We start from the raw sequence: 21,128 nt of genomic DNA, 5'->3' as shown, positions 1-21,128 counted from the left end.
CCTCTGCTCCCTCAGACTCCTCCCCAGCCACCTCCTGACCCTCTGGATGCAAAGGCCAGGCAGAAGGCAATTAAAAATAACTGATGACTATATGATGAATAGGGAAAAAGGGAAAGAGAGGTCTGAGACAAAACAGAGCAAAGTGCGAGGCATTGATGAGGGTGGGACATTGGCTCCATATTGATGGAATAATAAACCAGTTGATGATTATTCAGAAATGACATAACTGAGCAATAAATATTTCTCTATAATGACAGCATGACCATCAGAAATGCTGTTCATAGGCCAGTGATCTAGCTGTAGTTCAATAGCCTGTCTCTGACTCCAGCCTGCAGTAGATATTTTGGGATGAGACATTGATGCTCAACTCACTGCTCTCTCTTTGTGCAGGCAGAAAGGATGAGGCACTTCCCTGAAGTATTTTTCAGGCCATTAGCACCATGAAGAGAATAAGAAACAGCATATGCTAGCAATAAATTGCCAGGTCTAGATATCTGGCACTCAGGAATCCTAGAAAAGTTGGCCAAGGAGTTCTGTGGCCTGGGGATGTATGTAATAATATGACTTTGTAATAAATAACTGAATGTTGAGAAAAACTCCAGAAACAGAAAAGGTGCTCATTTTTTTTTCTCAGATGCATAAAGGACCAGATAGACAGAGACTGCTTAGTTTTACTTCAGAATTAGAAGAAAAAAAGAAAAAGAACAGGTGCAGAATACACCTGACAATGATTTAAAGATGGGAATATAATTTATGCCAGTCAACGTGGGTTTGTGTCTGACAAACCCCATTTTGCTCTTTGGTGAATTTATGACTTGAATTAGAAGAGGGACTGTGGGGATGTGATGTCTTTAGGCTCCTACAAGGCTTTTGACTTGGTACAACACAACGTTCTGATTAAAAATTAGCATTATACAATATTGATAAAGCACGTGTTAAGTGGATTAAGAACTGGCTCCGTGACAGATCTCAGAAAGTTCTCGTGAGAGGGGAATTGTCACTGGATGGAAACAGTTTGGAAAGCACTTCTGCAAGGGTAAATGTTCTTTGCTAACGTGGAGATAAATGTGATATAGCTGCAGATGGACCTGCTGGAGTGCTGGGACTGGAGGGTGCTATGGGTGAAGCTCCTTCAGAGCAGTTTGGTTTGACTGGGGCTGTTTAGCAGAGAAATTGGGGTTTGGTATTGCCAAGTCTAAAGTTAGACATGGGTGGAAGTTCACCTGGTGTCCTGAAAAATGGTGTTGAGCCCTCACTGCGGGCTCTTGATGCTCCTGGGATGAAGCCAGGAGCTGGGCAGTGTTTTCACTGCTGGGGTAATTATCTCCATCCTGATGGCAGGATGCTGCACAGAGGTCTGGGGTGGATGACACGGGGATGCTCTGCTTGGGCTGGAGTGCAGCTTTCAAAGGGAGGGACTGATAAACTCCCGTAAACATCATGTAAATGAGTTGAAGGCTGGAGAAAATGCCTTGCAGTGAGAGACTTCCAGAGCTCAATCTGCTTAGCTTATCAAAAAGAAGATTAAGAGGTGACTTGATTACAGAGTATAAGTGCCTTTACAAGGAGCAAATATCAGGGACTAAAGGGCTTTTTAATCTATCAAGGAAAAGCATAACAAGAACTAATGGCTGGAAGCTGTGAAAAATTCAAATTAGAAATAAGGCAAGCGTTTTGTAAAGTGAGAACTGCTGACCCAGGGGATGACTTTGTGAAGGAAGAGGTGGATTCTTCTCCTCCTCGCCTCTGCTGGAGTGGGTGCCTTTCTGCCTTTCTGTGCAACATACTTCAGCCCTGATGCTGTTGTTCTCTCCAGAGAGCTGAGGCATAAAGGCTTGTGGTATGTCAAGGGCAGAGGACAGAGGCTGTGAGTCATTCCAGCTCTTAACCCCTTTAAACCTGTGCTCCTTGCTTGAGCAGGGAGGTACATGGATGGGGCTCCCTTGCAAAAGCCCAGATCAGGTCTCCCCACCATGTGTGGGTTGCAGAGGAGGGATTGCACCCCATGTTCTTTTCTGTTGGCTAGACTTACACATGGCAGACAGAGAGGAGCCTGTTTTCCTAGTTCTCTGTGCTGATGCTCTTGCCTCTCCTCCCTAGCTGGTCCTGCAGGCCTGGAATGTCCCAGACCTCTCTGCAGGAGTCAACTGCTCCTTTGAAGACTTCACCGAGTCAGAGAGCCGCATTGAGGATGGGAAGATCTACTGCAGCTCTCCCTCTGCCAAGGACGTCATCCCCATCACCAGGGGCCGCGGTGAGCTTCTGCCCCAGAGTGGGAAAAAAGCCCGAGACAAATGTTATCCCATGTGTTACCCCACAGACAGATGTGGAGGAGGATAGTCCTCCCATGATTGTGATCCCAGTCTCAGGATCTGAACCCTGCTTGGCTTCTTGGGATATAGGAGGAGAAGGAGTTGCTGCTCATGGGAGGCTGGTTCTTCAGTCTCCTCCAAGCCATGGACACTGCTGGATACAGCCTATGGCAGTGGGCTTGGAACTAGATAATCTTTAAGGTTCCTTTCAACCCACTTTATGATTTTACTTGCAGACAATTCCTGGGCACTCTGATGCTATTTCCATCAGTGAACCATTCCTGGGCAGATGTGGCCATGGGGTCTAGGATATTCTCCTGACCACAAAACTATTAAGCCCTCCTTCAGTACACCCAGTATAACCCAAGGGCCCAGTCTCCATGCCAGCAGATTGTGTTTAGCCGTAGGGGCTCAGAGCTGTACTTGGGCTCTGCTGGCCTCTTAGGTGTCTGAATGGGGGTGGATGAACACTCTCTTCTTATTGCCACACTTGGCGGATTTTGTTAATTAACTGGACAGAGGTAGTGATGCCCAGCTCCCTCCAGCCTGTCACAAGCCTTGGACTGAATGCTGGGCCATGCACTGTGTCTTTTCTGATGTCTTTTTTTTGCCTGGGTCTCTTGCAGGGGACAAGCGAGTGGTGAAGCTCTATCTGAAATCCAAGGAGACAGGGAAGAAATTTGCCTCGGTGGATTTTGTTTTCTACAACTGCAGCGTCCATCAGTCGTAAGTGGCCTGGATTTCATGGGAGGGCTCCAGGAACAGATTGGTGGGATGGTGTGAGACTGGGAGAGAGAGTTCTCAGCTTTGTGGGTGCTGATGTTGCAAGAAGAAAGGGCAGTTGAGTACAGTAGTGTTTACAGTGAGAAACCTCCTCCTTTTGCCCGTGTAAACTGGGATGGTGACCAGAGCACCCACAGTTGGTTTGGGTGTGTGGGAACATGTAGCGTCAGGACAGAACCTCACATAAAAGCAGGGCTTTGGGTTTGGCAAAACTTTGGTTGAAAAAGCAAGTTTACTGCACTGCAGACCGTAGAAATCAATCCATGTGACTGAAAACGCCAAGTGTCTTGTTATTCCTGGAAGCAGTTAATAGGAGTGCCTTGGCGATGCAAGAGGAGAAGCCTGTACTTTCCTGCCATGGTACCTGCTTCCCAGGCTTGCTGGAGAGGGAGCTGGAAAGTTACAGCAACATGGGATGGAACATGCCACATGTCCTGGGGCGTTTACCCAAGAATTTCCTAACTGGAAGTAATTGTGAATTTGCTTTCTTGTCAGGCTGCTGTGAAATCTACTCCTGTAAGGGTTTTTAGACAGCTTGAGATATGCATTTGATAAAATAGAGGAGGTGTGGATTATTGATGTGCTGTCTAAGCAAGGTGTCTAAAGTCTCAAACCACAGCTCCTGATGAGGAGCTGCAGACAGTGTTCTTGAGCAGTGGGGGATGGCTGTGCTGTAGCACCATCGGAGCTGATGCTGGGGTGTGTTTGGGCAAAGAATTTGGAGCTCAAGAATGCAAGAGATTTCATTACTCTGCCAGAAACTCATGCCATCTCCCATGGATGGTGGCACTCTGGCTGATCAGTCATTATAGACAAGAAAATGCCAAGTAATCTCTTTTGGATGTCTTTTTGTAAAGTGTTCAGTCTGGCTTGGGGGCTCTGCTGGAGTTCACTCCTCCAAAGCCTGTTCAGTTTCCACTTTGATCAGGGAAGAGCAGGTGAGATGCAGGTGCCCTGGCTGGGAACCCACCCACAGTGATCTCCAAGAGGGATGTGTCAGAGGAGAGCCCATGCAAAGTTTCTGCATCACAGGGATTCCTTCCCTCCTGCTCTTTGCACAGGGGATAGACCTCTTCCTGGGAGCACTGTGCTGGTGAGGGAGGAGAGACTTTGCAAACTTGACTTTCTCCCTCACCTTGACTCTGAGATGAGCTTTGTCTCCCTTCACGTCCTGTGGTTTCAATAACATTAGCTCAGCTTTGGCTCGGGCTGGCTGCATGTCAGTATTTTGCAAATCAAAAAGCAGATATGGCTTTTATTTTTCTAAATGAAAGAAAGATGACTTTTTAAGTACAAATGGCATCAGATTTGGTCCAATCAATGGTCCGGTGGGAAGAGGTGGTGAGGGAATTGGCATTTTATTTTATGTGCCTGACACAGGAGGGGAAGAAACCCCTACCCTCCCTGAAACAAACCTACAACAAAGAGCCTGACTGATTTATTGCTGCGTTGATGTTTAATTTTGGATGCATTATTTAAAAAGGCTAATTATGGATGCATTAATATTTATGGGCTCCAGTTGAAGCTGATAGAAAAGTCCATGTTCTAAGCTGGTGAACATTATTATTTTTTTTACGTCAAGAGTTCTAGGGTTTGGAGGTAGTTTTAACTATGTGACCTGCAGCCAAAGAACATGACAATACCTCCTGGGATGATGCAATACTTTTAAATACCATTTGCAGACAGGCATCTTTAATGGATCTCTCTGGAGTTAATAGCCTTTCAGATCCAGGTTTCATATTTTGTGGAGGAAAATCTATATGTCTATACCTATAAATTCTGTATTAGGAACAATATGCTTTTCCACCAGGCTAATGTTTTTCCTGTGGAAATCTCTGATCATTGTGCGTTATGTTTTCTTTTTATATTTGGATGGCTTTGCTTAGGTTGGAAGGCAGAGTTCTGCACGTCAAATCATTTCTCAGCTGAGGACAAAGTGTTTGAGTGAGATTTTTCAGATGGTTGTGGAGAGATGGGAGACTGGTGAGGCAGCTCTTTGCTGATGTCAGCTGGGGTAGCTCCAAGGGAAGCCAATGCAGCTCCACCATGTGCACCAGGGAGAGTCTGACCCTTCTTATTTTCGGCAGACATCTGGAAAGGCATCAGCAGAATGCGAGCTGTGGGGCTGGTCCTGCTGCTGCATGAGCATCCTGTCTCTTATTTCTTACCACCTTGGGGGTCTTCTTCCTATGCATTTTCAAGGGCTGCTGGAACCTGCCTGGTCAAGGGAGGGGTTGCAGAAGAGAAGATTAATCTATCACTTCTACAGGAGAGGAGGGTACAGAAGGCGTTTGGCTGCCTGTATGTTTGTCTGTGATGTTCTGAGCAGAGGGGGTGCCTTCCAGGTAGAGCTCCAAAGCTGTCCCATCTATTAATGCAGGGCTTTATACCTGTGTTATGGAACTGTCCCCATCACAGACCAGCATCAGTGGCTCCTGTGGTGCTTTGTGCAGGGTCCCTGGGAGCCCTGATCTGGAATTTGCATCCTCTCTGGGGCTTCATTCCTTTCCAGGAGTTACCTGGGAAGCTTCTGGAGGTCCCAGCTTTACTCAGGGCTCCTGAGGGGCTCAGGCATGTCTTTTGGGCATCCTGCTCCTAAAGGCTTGGGCATTAGGCAGGGGATGCTTTTGGCTGAGCTTGGGGTATGCATTGAACAGGGCAGTGGAAACCAAGAGTTTGATGCAGGGAAACGGGGCCCTTGCAAGGGGGGTTGTGAGTGGCCGAGGGCCACTGCCAGCCCACAGCAGGGGAGCAGGGCTGCCCACAGGCTGGTCTGCAGCTCCTGGGGACAGACTCTGGTTCCTGCAGGGGAGAATGAGATGAAAACCCCCATGGCAGGGACTGGGTGGATTCCCTTGGGGGTTTCCAATGGGACACCGATCAAGTGCAGGCATTTGAAAGACCGCTTGGCACCTTTGATCGTGTAATGAATCAGCCCGAGTCCAGCGCGTGCACGGGCAGATGTTGAGGTTGTCTTTGTCAGAGTTAAACACCTTCTTCAAAGCATTTGTGGGGAAATGAGTCCCCTTTTAAGATAAAGATGTAACGCCAGGCTCCCTGCCTCCCTCTGGCAGAGCTTGCCGGCGAGGAGGGGGAGTAGGGAATCCTCACAGAAAGCTAGTGAGCAATTCCAGGGAATAGTAAGACGTATTTATTTCTTCCCGCTGTTTCCATGTTTCCTTGCTGGATTTCTCCTCTGGAAACTCTGTTTCATAAATCCTGTTGTGGTTTGGCTTTTTGGAGTGTGTGGCTTGGGAAGGGAGCTGGCAAGTGGAGTGGGATGGGGAAGAAGATGAGAGCCTTTGGTGCTTCCTTCAATTTTGTGGGCAGGTTTTGCAGAGCTGTTGGTTTTTCAAGCACCAACGTGCTCAGCACATCACCAGCATGTCCTGCCACTGCAATGTGGGAGCAAAAATCCAGGTGGTTGCAGAGGGAAAGGGGGAAAATCATATCAGCAAGTCTGATTCCAAGAGGGAATCTGAGCGTCTTGGAAACCTCTCTCCAGTGCAGGAGGTGGTCATGATGCTACCAGCCTTGTGGTTGTGCCTCAGTGTAGTGGCAGCTGTGACACCCATGTCCCATCAGCTGCAGGGTGCTGAATTTCTCTGAGGCTAGAGCAAGGGCAGACATGCCAAATGGCTCTAACTCATCCAAGCTGGAGAGATGTGACTCTGCTGTGTCTCTATCCCACAGGTCAGGCTTTCCCTGTAAGCCTCATTAAGTAAATGGGATTTTAACACATGTCCCAGGGGCTGGGAGCAGTAGGGTTGTGCTGGTACAGCAGGGCAGGGCTGTTCTGGTGGCTGAGGCACCTGTTGGCACTCGTGGGACAATGCCAGCCTTTGTGCCACTGGGCTCCTCTCTGCAGCCTTTCTTTCTGCCTGCACATGGTGTGGCTGCTCTTCTGTTGGCCCACTGCTGCTCGTTTCCAGATGTTTACAGATGCTTTCTTTTCAAAGGCATGCACAGATGGCTGCAAGCAGTTGAGCAAGTGTACCTGAGTTTTCATGGCTGAGCTGTGTGGTGGTAATAGACCCCTGTGTGTTCCTGGGCTGGGGCAGGTGGAAAATCCTGTAGGATGGCCCCAGAGACAGCTCAGCACAACTTGGTTTATATCATGTATATTGTGAATGAGAGGGCTGGTACAGCCTGGTCTTAACGCTTCAGCTAAGTGTCTTTCAAGAGAATTAACTTAAAACCCAGGGTATGGTTCTGCATCCTCCAGTGTGGTGGTGGATGCTCTGGACCACCTTGTCAGAAAGGACCTTGGCAAAACCTGGCAGGGATGGAAAATAATTGGGTTGGTGTGACAGGAAGGGCAGAAATGGATTGAGGTGGGCAGGGATGGAGGGAGGCGAGAGCTGACTCCCACCCCATTCCTTTCCTGGGCACCAGTGAGGAAGCTGCCTGTAGGTCTGTGTAGGGTCTGGAGGGACACTGACCATCTGGTTCCACTGCTCTTCAGGATTTCCCCTTCTCCCTAGGGTAGAGGGATGGATATAAAGCCCAAAGCAGTGCAGTTCAGCCCCTCAGCCCTGACAGCTGCTGCTCCAGATGCAGGCTGTGCTGGAGCTGAGTATTCACTGAGGATGCATCCTCCTGCCAAGAGGAGATCTGAGGAACAGTTGGGGGGCTCGCAGGCGGCTGTGCTGTGCCTGCACAGATGCTGTTTTTATCAACACTGTGTTTATAATTTCCCTTCTTAATGGACCTCCCCTGCTCTGCTCTTGGTGCCATTCAACTTCCCCCTGTTCCTCCTCCCTGCCCTTCACTCCATGTCCTTCCTTCCTTCAGGGACGTGCTGCACCATAGAAATAGCCTCAGTGTCTGTGTGTGCGCAGTGCTCACACCCCCTGTCCCGCTCGTGTTTGCTGCTCAGGCTTATCTCACTCCTGTGGATGCTGTTTTTGTTTCCTGCCCCCGCTGTTCAGTCTGATGAAGAGCTTTGGGCTCCTTTGGGCACGTGGCGTGCCTGGGGCTGGCAATGCAGGAAGGAGAGTGAGTGAGGAGTCTGGATCCAGCACTGCTGGCTCTCCACACTTCCCAGCAGCTACAGCTTTGCTTTGTGTCATGTGTGGAGACAGCTGGAACCTCTCTGTGGTCACTGGAGGTGCCTGCACACTCAGGGAGGCATCAGTCCCTGAAGGTATCCCTGGGTCTGGGCTCGTCCTACAGTGATGCTTTTGGCTCTGTACCCACCCTGGAGAGGCATTTTTGCTGTCCTTCTGCCTTGTGTGCACTTCTGCTTCTCTGCAGCACTGTCAGGTGTTTCCCTAGCATGGCAGGACCAAGTTTGGGATCATTTATGGAAGTGGAGGGGAGCGGTCCTGGGAGTTTTTGGCCCAGCTGTGGGGTGAGATGTGGGTAAATGTGAGGGTTGTGGGGTGGCTCTGGCTTTGACCCTGGAGCACTCAAAGTTGGGCAGAGCTGCTTTGTTGCCTGCCCTGGCTGGGGGAGGTTTCAGGCCAGCAGTGAGCCTGGACTTGTTTTGGGATGGGGCACTGGGCAGAGAGTGACCCTGAAATGCTGCTCTGAGGCTGGTGCCACCCCTCTCTCACGGGGTCATCAGGAGGCAGCGGGTCTGGCCCCCTTTCCCTGCCTCGCCTGAGCTTCATCTCCACTGGCACCTGGCAGGGCTGGGGAGGAGGCAGATGGGGGACAAGCTGTGGGTCCATATCACCCACGATGGTGCTGCACCCCCACCATCGGTTTTCTGCCTCGCTGGGCTTCTTGCTCTCCTGGCACGCTTTGGGGAGGCGGAACACTTCAACACATGAAGGAGAGCCTCCCTCTAATTACCAGGAGTGATGAAAGCCTCTTAGGCAAGAAGTGATGAGGGAAGAGTGCCTGACCGTGGGAAGGAGAGAGACGGCACAGATGGCATCATGCTGCCGAGCAACCTGCTCCTGTGCCAGAAACAGACAGCAGTGGCACACGGACACACCGGCCTATGGACACACTGGGACACCGTCCCAGCCGCGCTGCCCAGCCTGACCAGCAGCCAGGGATCCTGCCTCAGCTCCTGTCCTGGGCTTGCAGGCTGCTGTGGTGCTCAGACAGCCGTGCTGAGGCTAGCAGGACCGAGGCAGGCTGTGAACAGCGTTTCACCATGGTGCTGGCACCCAGGGTCTGACTTACCACTTTGACCTGGACCGGCTCTAAATGCAGCAGGAATGCTGCAGAGCAAGGTGTGTGTGGTGAGTGCTCTCACAGTGGCATCTGATGTCCTTATGGCAGAAGGAGAACCGTGGCAGAAGGGAGAATGTTGAAACCTTTGCCAAGGATGGAGCTTTAAGAAGGGCTCAGTTTAGTTAGAAGCAACTGGAAGGGCTAAAGTAGGAAGGGGGAACCATTCACCTCAGTGTTCACATGGAGGATGACTTGAGATCCTTTGACAAGTGGAGACCAGGAGATCAGCTGGGACCTGCAGTAATTAAATAGCAAAGGAGATCCTCAGGTGAGGAGGGTCTTGAAATAGCCAAGATTTGGCTTTGACTGTGAAGAACTGCAAAGTGGAGCTGCAGCTGTTGGGGCTGGGGTACAGGGCTGCATCAGGAACTTCACTCAGCTGCTTTGAGATGCCTTGTGAGGTGGTGGAAAGGGGACTGGAGAGTACTTTTGCAGACCCTGAAGGACTGGAAAACCTCTTCTTTGGAAGATGGTGGGGGTGATTCGTGGTAGGCTGTGCTGCAGCTTGGTAGCTGGTCCACAGCATGTGGCTTGTGGCTGCTTGTGCTTCTCTGTTAGTGCTACTCTCATGAGGATTAATCTGTATGTTCCCTGTCCCACCCCTCCATATCCTGGATTTTTCTGTCCACTGGTCCTGCCTGCAGGAGGGCAGGAGCTGTCCTTTGCCTTTGTTTGTGTTCCCTTTTCCCCCCACCCTCTGCACCTCCCTCCATCAAAGCAACCAGAGATAGGAGGTTGTGGCTCTGCTTTTAAGTTGAATCTCTGCAGCTGAAATAAAATTGCATATATTTGCATAAGGAGCATCTCAATTAGCATATTTGTGGGTAAAGCTAAAAGGGCTGTTCATTTGGAAGTGAAAATGTGAGCGAAACATGGAAATGACTTCCAGCCCCTTTTGCAAGCAGCTTAATTAAATATTTCCTTAGTGTGTGCGCATGGATTTGGGAAGCTCTTGCTGTATATGTAATGGTGTGTGAAACCCCAGGGCAGGCCGGGAGACCTGGTCCTGGAAAGCCTTGGGTGTGTCTTTGCACCCTGAGCTGCCCTCACCCTGTGGTTCCCTCAGGTCCCCACACCTCCAAAGTGACAATTCTGCTGGAGGGTGAGGTATTTGGCATGCCAGGCTCTGCCACCGAGGATATCTTCTCCAGGGAGATTGTCTTTCTGCTGCCTCACAGGGCGATGCTGTGTTTTCCTGTCGTTTCCCAGGGGTAGAGGCAGAGAGGTAGCTGTGATTAGGAGGAGGATTGGGCTGGGCAGGGCTGCCTGCCTCCTGCCAGAGCTGTGTTCAGGGAAAGAGCCTGTCTTTGTTTAAATATAATTGCTTTGGGCCTGATCCTTTTGATGCTCAGATCAGTGAGGAGCAGGTATAAGCTTTCTAGGAAGAAAACTAGTGCTGCTGCTTTTTTCTTCTTCTTTTCTTCTTCTTTTCTTCTTCTTTCTTCTTCTTTCTTCTTCTTTCTTCTTCTTTCTTCTTCTTTCTTCTTCTTTCTTCTTCTTTCTTCTTCTTTCTTCTTCTTTCTTCTTCTTTCTTCTTCTTTCTTCTTCTTTTCTTCTTTTCTTCTTTTCTTCTTTTCTTCTTTTCTTCTTTTCTTCTTTTCTTCTTTTCTTCTTTTCTTCTTTTCTTCTTTTCTTCTTTTCTTCTTTTCTTCTTTTCTTCTTTTCTTCTTTTCTTCTTTTCTTCTTTTCTTCTTTTCTTCTTTTCTTCTTTTCTTTTCTTTTCTTTTTTTTTTTTTTAAGCCAGGCTGATTAGTTTTACTGCCTTTAGCTTATGTCTCAGTAACTCTCCCATCTTCTTGGGAGAACAGCTTGGGCTGCACAGCCATGCCTGGTGCAGGTGCACCCTGTGAAGGCTCAGGTACTGAATGTGGGACCTGTCTGCTATGCTCCCCCAGACAGCAAGGCAGGGAGGGCTCAGCCCCTTCCGTCCTCACAGGGTGAAACCCCCAAAAACCTCCCTCCAGCTGTGGGATGGCCTGTGTCTGCAAACAGGGATGCCTGGGAGGGGGCTGGCGAGGGGAGCTAACCAGGCTGCTGAGGTGCCACTCCTGTGAATGGCTGTGGGACTCTGTGTGTCCCCTCCTGCTTTGGGGAGAGTCACCAGGTGCCTGGGGCTGGTTTCATTGCTAAGAGGAGCGGAAAGCAGGGCATGGGGCTCCTGGCACCCCTGGGTCCTGAGCACGCCCCCAGAAAAGATGGGCAGGGGTGAGCAGGAGTGATGCCTGGCACAAAGAGCCCTGAGGGGAGGGAGATGGAAGCGTCTGGGGCTGAGGAGGGGTGGAAGGCACAGACACAACGCACGCGCGGCTGCGGAGGGCTGGGGCGGGGGGGGCTGAGGGAGGGGGTCACACACAACCTATTGTGAGCGGCTGAAAGGCACTACAGTCCCGAAATGTTAATCTGACCCAACCTTTCGCCAGTTGTAATTTTCCTCTCAATGAGCATGCATTAATCTGGCCCTTTCTCCCCTGTTCCCCTGTGGTGCAGAGCCCTTGTTCTGCTGCCTCTTGCTAAAATCGCCTTTCAGTGAACCCAAATAAAGCTCCCAAAGTCTGGAGCTCGGCCTCTGCTGGAGTGGGGCAGTCAGGGTCAGCCTGCCAAGAGGAGGAGAGAATGTGGCCTCTTCAGCTGGGACACAAATCCTGCAGTGCCTGAAAGACCAAATCCCCCCACCCTGCCACGGGCAAGGCCCGGGGGTTCAGGTTGTGCAGGCATCTCCCTCCCAGTGCTGTGCCCTATGGATAAGGGATCCTTTCCACCCTGAGGTACAGAACCACCTATGGATGCTGTCCTGCTGAAGCATCCCAAGAAATGTCCCTTTGGACTCTGCCTTGATACTGCCCTAACACTGTCCACTTCTCTGCCTCTGCAGCTGCCTGTCCTGTGTGAACGGCTCCTTCCCCTGCCACTGGTGCAAGTACCGCCACATCTGCACCCACAACGCTGCTGACTGCTCTTTCCTGGAGGGACGTGTCAAGCTCTCTGAGGTAAGACAGTGTGAGACTGCTCCCCTCGCCTGTTCTGCTCCTGTCGTGGTCCCCTGCCCTATGGGGAGGGGTTTAGAAGAAGGCAGACTCCTTCATAAACCATTCCCACTGCCTCTCCTGGGGTGCTGGAGCTGCCTGAGGAGCAGTGAGGGAGGAAAGGGAAATGCTGATGAAGCTATGTGCTGGTGGGGAGAGGCTGTGTGGCTGCAGAGAGGCAGCTTGGGAAGTCGGCTGAAGCCCGGAGCACTTTAGGCTGAATGAAAGGAGAAACAGAGATGCTGAAGCATTTTCCTTTGATGTTTAAGGAGGGAGCAAGCTTGAACTGTCATTGCAGAACAACTTGTTTTTGGAGAGGGGAAGGTTGAAATCAGTAAAACAAACTGTTTTGCTGTACCTCATGCCTTCTTCATCTCAACTGCTTTGCTAAGGAACATGTTCCTTCATGGGAGTTCATCCTGTGCAGCATCCGTGCCACCCACTGGGGAAATCTGCTGTCAGCAGGACGTTTGCAGGACATCCTGCTGTCCCCAGCCTGTGGTGGCATCGCTGGCTGCTTGGCTCGAGTATGGAGGTCTGTCAAGTCACTGCTGGCTCTGCAGGAAACGCTGATTTGGATCCTGCAGGGAGAGTTATGGGAAGGGAACTCTGTCCCTGTTCTGGAAGGGGGCTCCAGTTGAACTTTTCTGGGTTTCCCATTGAATGTACGTGGCCCCAGGGGAAGGGTCCTGCTGCCTCTGGGGGAATTTACTAACCAGAGAATGTTGGAAAAAGCTGTTTTCTCCTAGCTTGTACTGTGAAGAAATCTGGTGAGCAGTCTGCCTATCTCAGGCATCCCAGAAGCATGCTCCTGAGGTCACACTTCCAGCCAGCCCTGGCATTGCTTCTGCAAATGTGACACATGGTGTCCAGACTGCTGGAAGCAGTTCTTGTCTGCCCATTCCCCTCACTGAGGCCATGGGATCTGCCCCCTCCCTGCCAGGTGAACCCCAAAGCATCTGGCTGTACCCCACGGTGGTGGTGCCTTTGGGTCATGTGCAGCTCTTCCACAGACTGGCTGCTCAGGAGCTTGTGTCACTCCCCAGTGTGAACAGGGTGTCCCCCAGCAGACCTTTTGGCCACACTGGAAATGGAGCAGTGCCTAGTTTGAGGTTTGGATCGCCTGGCTCAGCGTGTTTGCACATTGGTGTGGCCTCAGCAGTTCCCAGCAGGGATGGTGAAGCATCCCTCAGGCCAGCTGTGACTGTGGGCTCCGTGACCAGGCTGGGATGAGACATCCTGTCCCCATCCCTGGCCATCCTGGTCCCCAGCAGGGTGGTGTGGTAGGTGGGGGGGCTCAGTGCCAGTCCCATGGCACCACCAGACAAGTTAATGGTAGACATCCAGCCCCATCCTCACTGCAGGAAGGTTATTTTAAGCAGGATTTGGTCTGTCTGTGTTGGCTGGAGTGTGGTGGGCACTGGTCAGGAAATGCAGAGGGTAACTCTGTCTCTGCTCCTTCCCATGGGTAGTTCACCACAACTTCCTGGGTGGGAAAGTGGTTGTTTCGTGGGAAAACAGAGTGAGCCATGGCACTCTGTCCTGGGCATGCCAGGAATGTTTGTCTGGATTTCTGAGGGTGGCAGGGCTGGAATGGGGCATGAGTAGGAGTCACCACTCACATAAATGTACCTGGAGATGGTGACAGCAGTCAGGATTTCCATGTCCACTGGCTATGGTAGCTTTAAAGGATGGGCTCTGGAGATTGCCCTCTGTGGCTTTGCTGGGGGGGTGCAGGGCTGGGGAAGAGGTGATGAAGCAGCACAGGCTGCTGTTCATTTTTTTCCAGTTGTGGTGTGCAGTGGTGGCCAAAGGGTGGTCAGTGATGGACATTGGAGCATCCCATCCCAGAAGGCTGCTCTTCTGAGACAGCCCCTGCTGATGCAGAGCTGCTGTGGAAGGTGAAAGGCTCCTGGAGTGTGGGGAACAAATGTGTTGGTTCAGATTAAGCAGGTTCAGCTTGTGTTTGTTCTTCATTTCCCATCAGTGGGAATGGCTGAGGACTTGGTGAAGGAACCTCAGAGCTGGGGTCAGGCCCAGTCCCAGACTGCCTTCATCCTGTCTCTGCTGATGCACAGCCTTGCAGCTGGAGCTGGGAGCTGCCAGAGAAATCCAAATGGCAGCATTTGCAGTGTGATTCTAAAGCTCTTACCTCTCTGGACAAACTTGGACACCCATGTTATGTTCCCATCCAGCTAGAAAAATGGTTTTAATGGAGAAAATCTGACTTGTGTGATGTTTGGGAATTTGTGTTAGCTGGGGCTTTGCTTTTCTGCTTATCCCATGCCTTCATAGCTGCCTCCTCCTGGGGCCTGGGACTCTGCTGGGGGGTGCTATTTTTGGCAGGAGACAGAGGTCTGTGGGCTGTGCAGTGTTCCTGAGGGATGGAAGTGCTGGGCAATGCCAGAGCAAGTTGTGTCAGCAGTTGGGCTTGCTCATAGGGGAAATGAGTTGTCCTTGTACCCCCACCCCTCCGGGCACCCTGGGCGCCCACCAGCACCAGGTGCTTCCTGTTTGGGCCCAGGCTGACATTTTTTCTGGATGAGACACTTCTGCTGGCAAATGTGGAGCATGTGACATCATGGGGGGATTCGGCTCAAACTGCGAATCAGCAGAGCGAGCCCACCTGCCTGTGTGGGGAGAGGGACACACGTGCCTGCTGTGCTCCCTGGGCACCAGCCTGCAAACTGCCATGCTGAGCCCAGCCAGGGGGCATGGACTTACCCACCACCCCAGCTGGGCAGCAATTACTGAAAAAAGAGGAGGTGGAAGTGTTGGAGAGTGAGCCAGGAGTTAATACTTGGCAAATGTGTGTGTGCCCAGTGGGGAAGGCTTGTGCCACCCGTGGGGTTCCCCTGCAATGTGGAGGAGGTGAAGCAGGAGGGGGCTGCTTCTTCTGACAGCACTTCCAAGCTGGGAACTGGTGGGGAACAACCACCATGCAGTCATGGGGACACTCCATGGAATTGGAGGTGTCGCCCCACTGTGGGGCGTGGAGGGAAACTGAAGCCCCACTTTGCAGAGTGACAACCAAGATATGGAGCAGGGAGGTGGCAGAGCAGTGCCCAGCATCCCCAGACTGCCCCAGCCCTGTTGCCATCTCCGGTTTGGGACTAACACTACTGTTCCTCTCAGCTTTTATTTTTTTCATATGTTTTGGAGATAAATAGTTTCTTCTCTTGAAAACTGCTTTTGGGGAATACAGACTCGTGAAGAACAGAAAACCCAAAGAGTAAAAGTAGTTGCGTTTTTCTGTCAAGATTCACTAAATGAAACAATTTATTTTTCCTTTCTCTGCATTGTTTGAAAGTTAATTAATCATACTGGATGAGATAAAGCCTGGCACTTTGCAAGGTTTGGCCTGGCTTGCTGCAGGATGGCAGGAGGCAGCTGGGCAGCCTTGGTCACACATGGCTGCTGGTGGCCTTGGGGCCAGAGCTGCCCCTGCAGCCGCACCGTGGCCCCTGGAAGCTTTGTGAGAGCAGTGGAGCAGCTGTGTCCACTGCATTTCTGTTTTTAAAGCAGCTCACATGTTATTCCCTCTCCATGTTATTTTAAGCCAACACTCCCAGGAGTAGCTGCTGTAGGTGTGAGACCTCTGCCCAGCTCCACAAAGCTGGTGTGGGATTGCATCAGGCTGCTGTTGCCGAAGTGTTACCCGCCGGGGCTGCAGAGCTGTTTTGCTGCCTGAGCTCATTTATTTTTGCTCCCTCCTGCTCCCCTGTGCTTTGTGCACAAGAGTCACCAGCTCCCCTGGAGCAGCTGGGAGCCCGCAGCTATTAAAAGTGGAGTGCTTTGCCCTCCCAATGTCTCCTTCCCCAGGGGCTGGCAGGGAGGTGCTTTCCTCTCCAGCTCAGACTCAGCAACATCCTCTGGCTGGAGTCACTGTCTGCTGGGCAGCCTGCGGCCGGGCTGGGTGGGGTGACACTGCTTTGAGCTGGTGCAGATAGAAGCAGCAGCAGCAAAATTTGCTGCAGAGCAGGTTTTCTGCCACACTGCAGGAGCACATTGCTGTATCAAAGAGGGAAAAGGCTTTTCTCTCCACTTATGAAGGGGGATGGGGGCTGTAAGGGAAGCAGGAGGGCTGAGCAGGTAGCTTGACAACGCACAGTCCAATGGGCATTAACTTGAAAACCTACTGGCTGCAGTGATGGCATTGAAGTCCATATTGTTACCAGTCGGCCCAAACACATGTTGCTGTTGCAGTGGCAGGTTATGGATTCCAGAGATGGATCCTCTCCCCACCTCCCACCTAAATGAACCTGAGCTGTAGGAAACATTCTACTGCCCTGCCACCAGATTCCTTTGTGCTCTTCTTTCCTGTCATCAGGGCATTGGGCAGAGCAAGCACAGGATGCTGGTTTGGGGTTGCTGCACATGAGGATTTTCCCAAGCACATGCTCAGGGTGGTGTTTTTGCAGTGCATTGCCAAGCCTGTCAGCCAGGAGAGGGTCACGGGGTGCTGGGGGAGGCTGTACAGTGTTCCCATCTCATCATCTGCCTCTTGTTCCCCTTGCAGGACTGCCCTCAGATCCTGCCTTCCACCCAGATCTACATCCCTGTGGGTGTGGTGAAACCCATCACCCTGACGGCCAAGAACCTGCCCCAGCCGCAGTCAGGCCAGCGCAACTACGAGTGCATCTTCCACATCCCCGGCAGCACCACCCGTGTCACTGCCCTGCGCTTCAACAGCACCAGCATCCAGTGCCAGAACACCTCGGTGAGTGTGACAGCAGCTCTCCTTGGCTCCCCCTGTCTGTGGGCTGCTCCTTCCTGCCTGCCCCAAGACCATCCCAGGGCAAGTTTGCTCTCTTGTGGGCAGATAATGGGGGTTTCTGTTGCTTGTGGGATGTGAGGGGGGCTCCCTGACACTACCCCCAGGTGTGTTGGGAGGCTGTTTGGGGTTGTTCCAGATAGGATCAATGCTGAAGCCACGAGGCTTTAGGAGCACTTCCAAGGAAATTTGGTTTGCAAAGTTGAAGAAAGTTGCCTGGACTGGAGCCAGCTGGGCCCAGATGTGCTGGGCCCCCCCAACACCGAGCTATCCCATTTTACAGGCGGGAAGGAGGTAACACCTCTGTGTCCCATTGCACACATGGAGCCCTCCACATGCAGCTGTGCCTGCCAGCCCTGCAAGCGCTTCCCCTCCTCCCCTGAAGCCTCTCTCCATCCCTGACTCCATCCCTGATATGACCAGCAGCTGCCTCCTTCCCCTCCCTGCCCTCCATCCTGTGCTCCCTGCATTGCTCCCTGCCTGGGTGTCCTTGCCCCCTGCAGTCTTGTCACTTTGGCTCTCTCCTGCAGGCATCTCTGCCTTCTCTGCCCTCTCCAGGCACCTTATCCCCTAAGTGGGAGGGGGTTTAGCAGCCCTGGGTGAGCTGTGTGTGTGCCCCTCTCTGTGCACCAGGCCCATGAACAAAGCCACCCTGGGTGCTAATAGCCCCACTGGGAGCTGCTGTTGCTCAGCTCCTCAGCTGCCCGCTGTGCTCTACACTGACCTACCCTCATCTGATTGGAGCCACCCCCTCCCTTTGCTCTCCCATTTAATCCTTTTAAAATTTGTTTTTCATCTCTCATACTGTGAAAGCTCATTTGCAGCCTAACACCAGTGCCGATCCCTGCTCCCTTTGGTGGCACAAGTGACATTTAGAAGCCATTGAAGATGAGCACTGGCTCCCTCCCTCCTCCAGTGATCCCAGGGCTACAGAACCTTTGGACAGGAGGAACATCCTGAGCTGTTGCCTCCTGCCCTGGGCAGCAGTCCTGGAGGGATGCTATGTAGGCAATCCAGCCTCCTGCCAGGTCTCCTCTGCCTGGAGCTGGCGGCTGTCTCCTGCCCAGTTCTGTAGCGTGGGCTTTGTCTGAGTTTATTCCAAAGCAGTTTGGGATGTGTGTGCTGCAGGATGCTCCCTGTAGGGAAGTGCTGTGGCTGCACAGTGCTGACAGCAGCAGCCTGATGGCTCCTGTGGGGTGTTGGGGAGAGGTGCCTGTGCCAGGGGGGAGCTTTTACATAACAGAGGTGGAGCTTGCAGAGAGGCTCTGAACGATGTGGACTCATTTCTCCCCAGTATGTTTCAACTTGTGAAGCAGGAAGGGAGAGTTTAAAGCACAGTGCATTCCCTGTGTTTCCCAAGGGATGCTGTGGTTGCCAGGATTGGTGCCATGAGCTGCATGGCCTCTGCAGCTCTTCTCCACAGGGATAGGACAGCTGTAACCAGCACCTTATCCTGGGCTGACAGTGGTGGGTGTTTGACCTGGAAATTGTCAGGGATGCCATGAAAACAGCACAGATTGTCAGAATGGCATGTGTGTGGTGTTGTGAGGTGCATGGGGAGCAGATAGAAGCAGCTCCATGGGGCTGCAGTCTGGGGCAGGAGATCTGGCTATTGGGTGCAGGGTAGCTTCACAAAGAGAAAAAGAGAGTTTTGACTTGAAAGAAGCTGCTTTGCTTTCAGGGTCTGCTTGCCTGCTTTAATGGTTGAGGGCATTGAGCCAGGCTGCATTATGGTGTGGGGGATTCAGATTCACACTTGTGTGGTGTTTGCCTCCTTCGTGCCTTTTTGCAGTCCATCTGGCTGCTTGATAGTGCTTCAGGCTCTCCCAGCCGTGGCCCAATGGCTTCTTCCATTGCACTTCATCCTTTGGGTTAGGATTTTGGTGTGGAGAACACTGGTGAGGAGAGAAATAGGAAAAGGATGACATCTTCCCAGCCAGCAAGTGAAGGATGGATGCCAAAAGGCATTTGAGCACATAGTGTTTCCAGGAGTTCAGTGGGATCTAAACAAGAGGTTAAATACTCTGTGGAATTAGGGATGCTTTCCTTGAATCACTGGTGAATGAAGGCATAATAAGTCAAACCCCTTAAAACGCTTTGTCTTTTGTTTTAGTGCTTGTCAAACTCCAATGACTTGTTAGCACTTTGAAGAAAGGACATCTTGGTTAAATATTCAGCAGTCCATTCATTAAGATCTGAGTGTTGACTATAAACATTGTTTGAAACACCCAATAGATCTTTGGCAAACTCAAAGGAGACCAGCTCTGGTATTCCCCAGCATCCCAGGCCATAAACCAAGCTGAAAGAACCTTTTCTACCTCCTCACTTTGGTCTCTTTCTGCTCTTGAAGAGGAAAGCAACCCTAATGGTTTTCCACATGTAAAGATGCAAAAAAGAAAGACAAGCCTAACTAAGAAAATTAAGATCTTTGCCAATAAAGTAATTTTTGCGAATTGATTGCTTTTAGTCTTCCGGAGGCAGACGTTTCCAGGCTTGCTTTTTTGCAGCAGAGGATGGAGAAATGGTCACCTGTCTTAATGCATAAGGTTGATGCCACTGAGATTAATTTTCCAAATATCCTCTTGCCTTTGCCTATTCTTTCCCATCTGACATCCCTCCACAGAGTTCATCCTCTTGATTTCTGCAGAAATGAAACAGTTTTGCAGTTGAAAAGTGCCACAGTCCCGAATCTGCACTCATACTTGTAACATTGGACTTGATCTGATTTAGTCCTGGCCTTTGCAAAATGGCTACAGGTGTTTCTCACTGTCAAGGGTTTGACTTTTTCTCTCTAAAATGCTCCTCTTCAGAAATATCCCCAGAGCCGCTCTTTCCCTTTAAATGTATAAATAGGAAGAACCCCTGATCTCCTTTTCACGAGCTCAGCACTTTAAATTAAGCGTCATGCCTCAGTTATTTCCCTTTCTTTTTAACCAAAGCCCCACGTGGTGAGGAGCAGCTGTGTCACCTCCCTGGCTCCGTTTTGGTTCCTTTCTCACCCGTGGCCCTGGCATGGAGAGCCCACCTTGCCCACTGTTTCTGCTGTGGCTGTGGAGGTCGGGTTGGGATGTTCACCCTGGAATGAGCATTACTGCTGGGACACAGTGATGTGGGTGCAGAGCAAGCTGGGCTGGCAGGGTGGGCACATGTGTGGTACCCCAGTGTGGATGCTGAAGCCTAGCCCCAAGTGTGGATGCTGGGGAGTAAAGTAAGACCTCTCAGATTTGTGTTTTCTGGGTATTTTTTTGTTGCTGTAGAACCTGAGTGTTGCTCTGACATATTCCCAGGGTCTCAGGTTCTCATACCATGCTAGATTTGAGGCAAGAAGAATCCAGGTGAAGAAGCTTGTGTGTGATGGGGGAGGAAAGGGGGAGATCCATGTGAAAAGAGAAAAAGGAGATGCAGAATCAGAGCCTGAGCGTTACTGTCAAGTTGTGCTGTTGTGCGGATGACGGTATTTTACTCGGCCCAGGGTATATTTATAGAGGAACATAAATCATACACACATGCCCTGTTCTGAGCACTGCACACCTCCAGTATATGTATCTCTAATTAACCAGCCATGGAGAGGGAAGCAGGATTGGAGCCCACAGCCCCAGCTCCGTTCGCCAACAAAGCCGCGCTCTGTCCTAGCGGTGCCTACATTTATCTTTCCTGCAGCAGTGTTTAAAGTGAAAAGGGAGTATCAGGAGAGTTTGATAGGATCCAATTAAATTCCAGCAGATAAAATAATGATGAATTGCAGTTGAGCCCTGGCGAGACGCGATGTACATTACTGCCGTCCCCGTAGTGCGGGGAAGGAGTTGAGGTCATCAACTACAGAAAAATAGGACACAGCTGCAGCCCAAGCGCTCCTCCAGAAATGCAGCCCAGGGGGATGGTGCATGTGGGAGTGAGGGGGGTTGCACAGGAAATTTGGATGTGTGGGTTTGCTTGCAGAGGAACAGCCCCTCTGCTGCCTTCCCCAGGGATGGGCTGGGCAGGTTGTGGATGAAGAGGGATGGATGCACTGTGGAAAGAGGTGTGATGGCTCTGGGGCTGCCCTGC

The 21,128-nt window shown here is 51.3% G+C and overlaps 1 protein-coding gene across 2 annotated transcripts in view; it reads left to right on the top strand.

Moving 5' to 3' along the window:
- Positions 1–21,128, top strand: part of PLXNA1 (plexin A1) — a 111,661-nt gene that overhangs the window by 52,013 nt on the left and 38,520 nt on the right. For both annotated transcript variants that reach the window (XM_086845840.1, XM_086845842.1), the window contains exons 7-10: positions 2,101–2,254; positions 2,939–3,038; positions 12,157–12,271; positions 16,827–17,027. In XM_086845840.1, coding sequence (XP_086701966.1) covers positions 2,101–2,254; positions 2,939–3,038; positions 12,157–12,271; positions 16,827–17,027 — 570 coding nt within the window. The remainder of the gene's footprint in view (positions 1–2,100; positions 2,255–2,938; positions 3,039–12,156; positions 12,272–16,826; positions 17,028–21,128) is intronic.

Source organism: Cyanistes caeruleus, chromosome 11 (genome assembly GCF_971803275.1).
Source record: "Cyanistes caeruleus chromosome 11, bCyaCae1.hap1.1, whole genome shotgun sequence".
In the NCBI taxonomy this organism is placed as follows: Eukaryota; Metazoa; Chordata; class Aves; order Passeriformes; family Paridae; genus Cyanistes; species Cyanistes caeruleus.
Note: the sequence above shows the minus strand (reverse complement) of the source record. Positions and strands in the feature narration are given on the sequence as shown.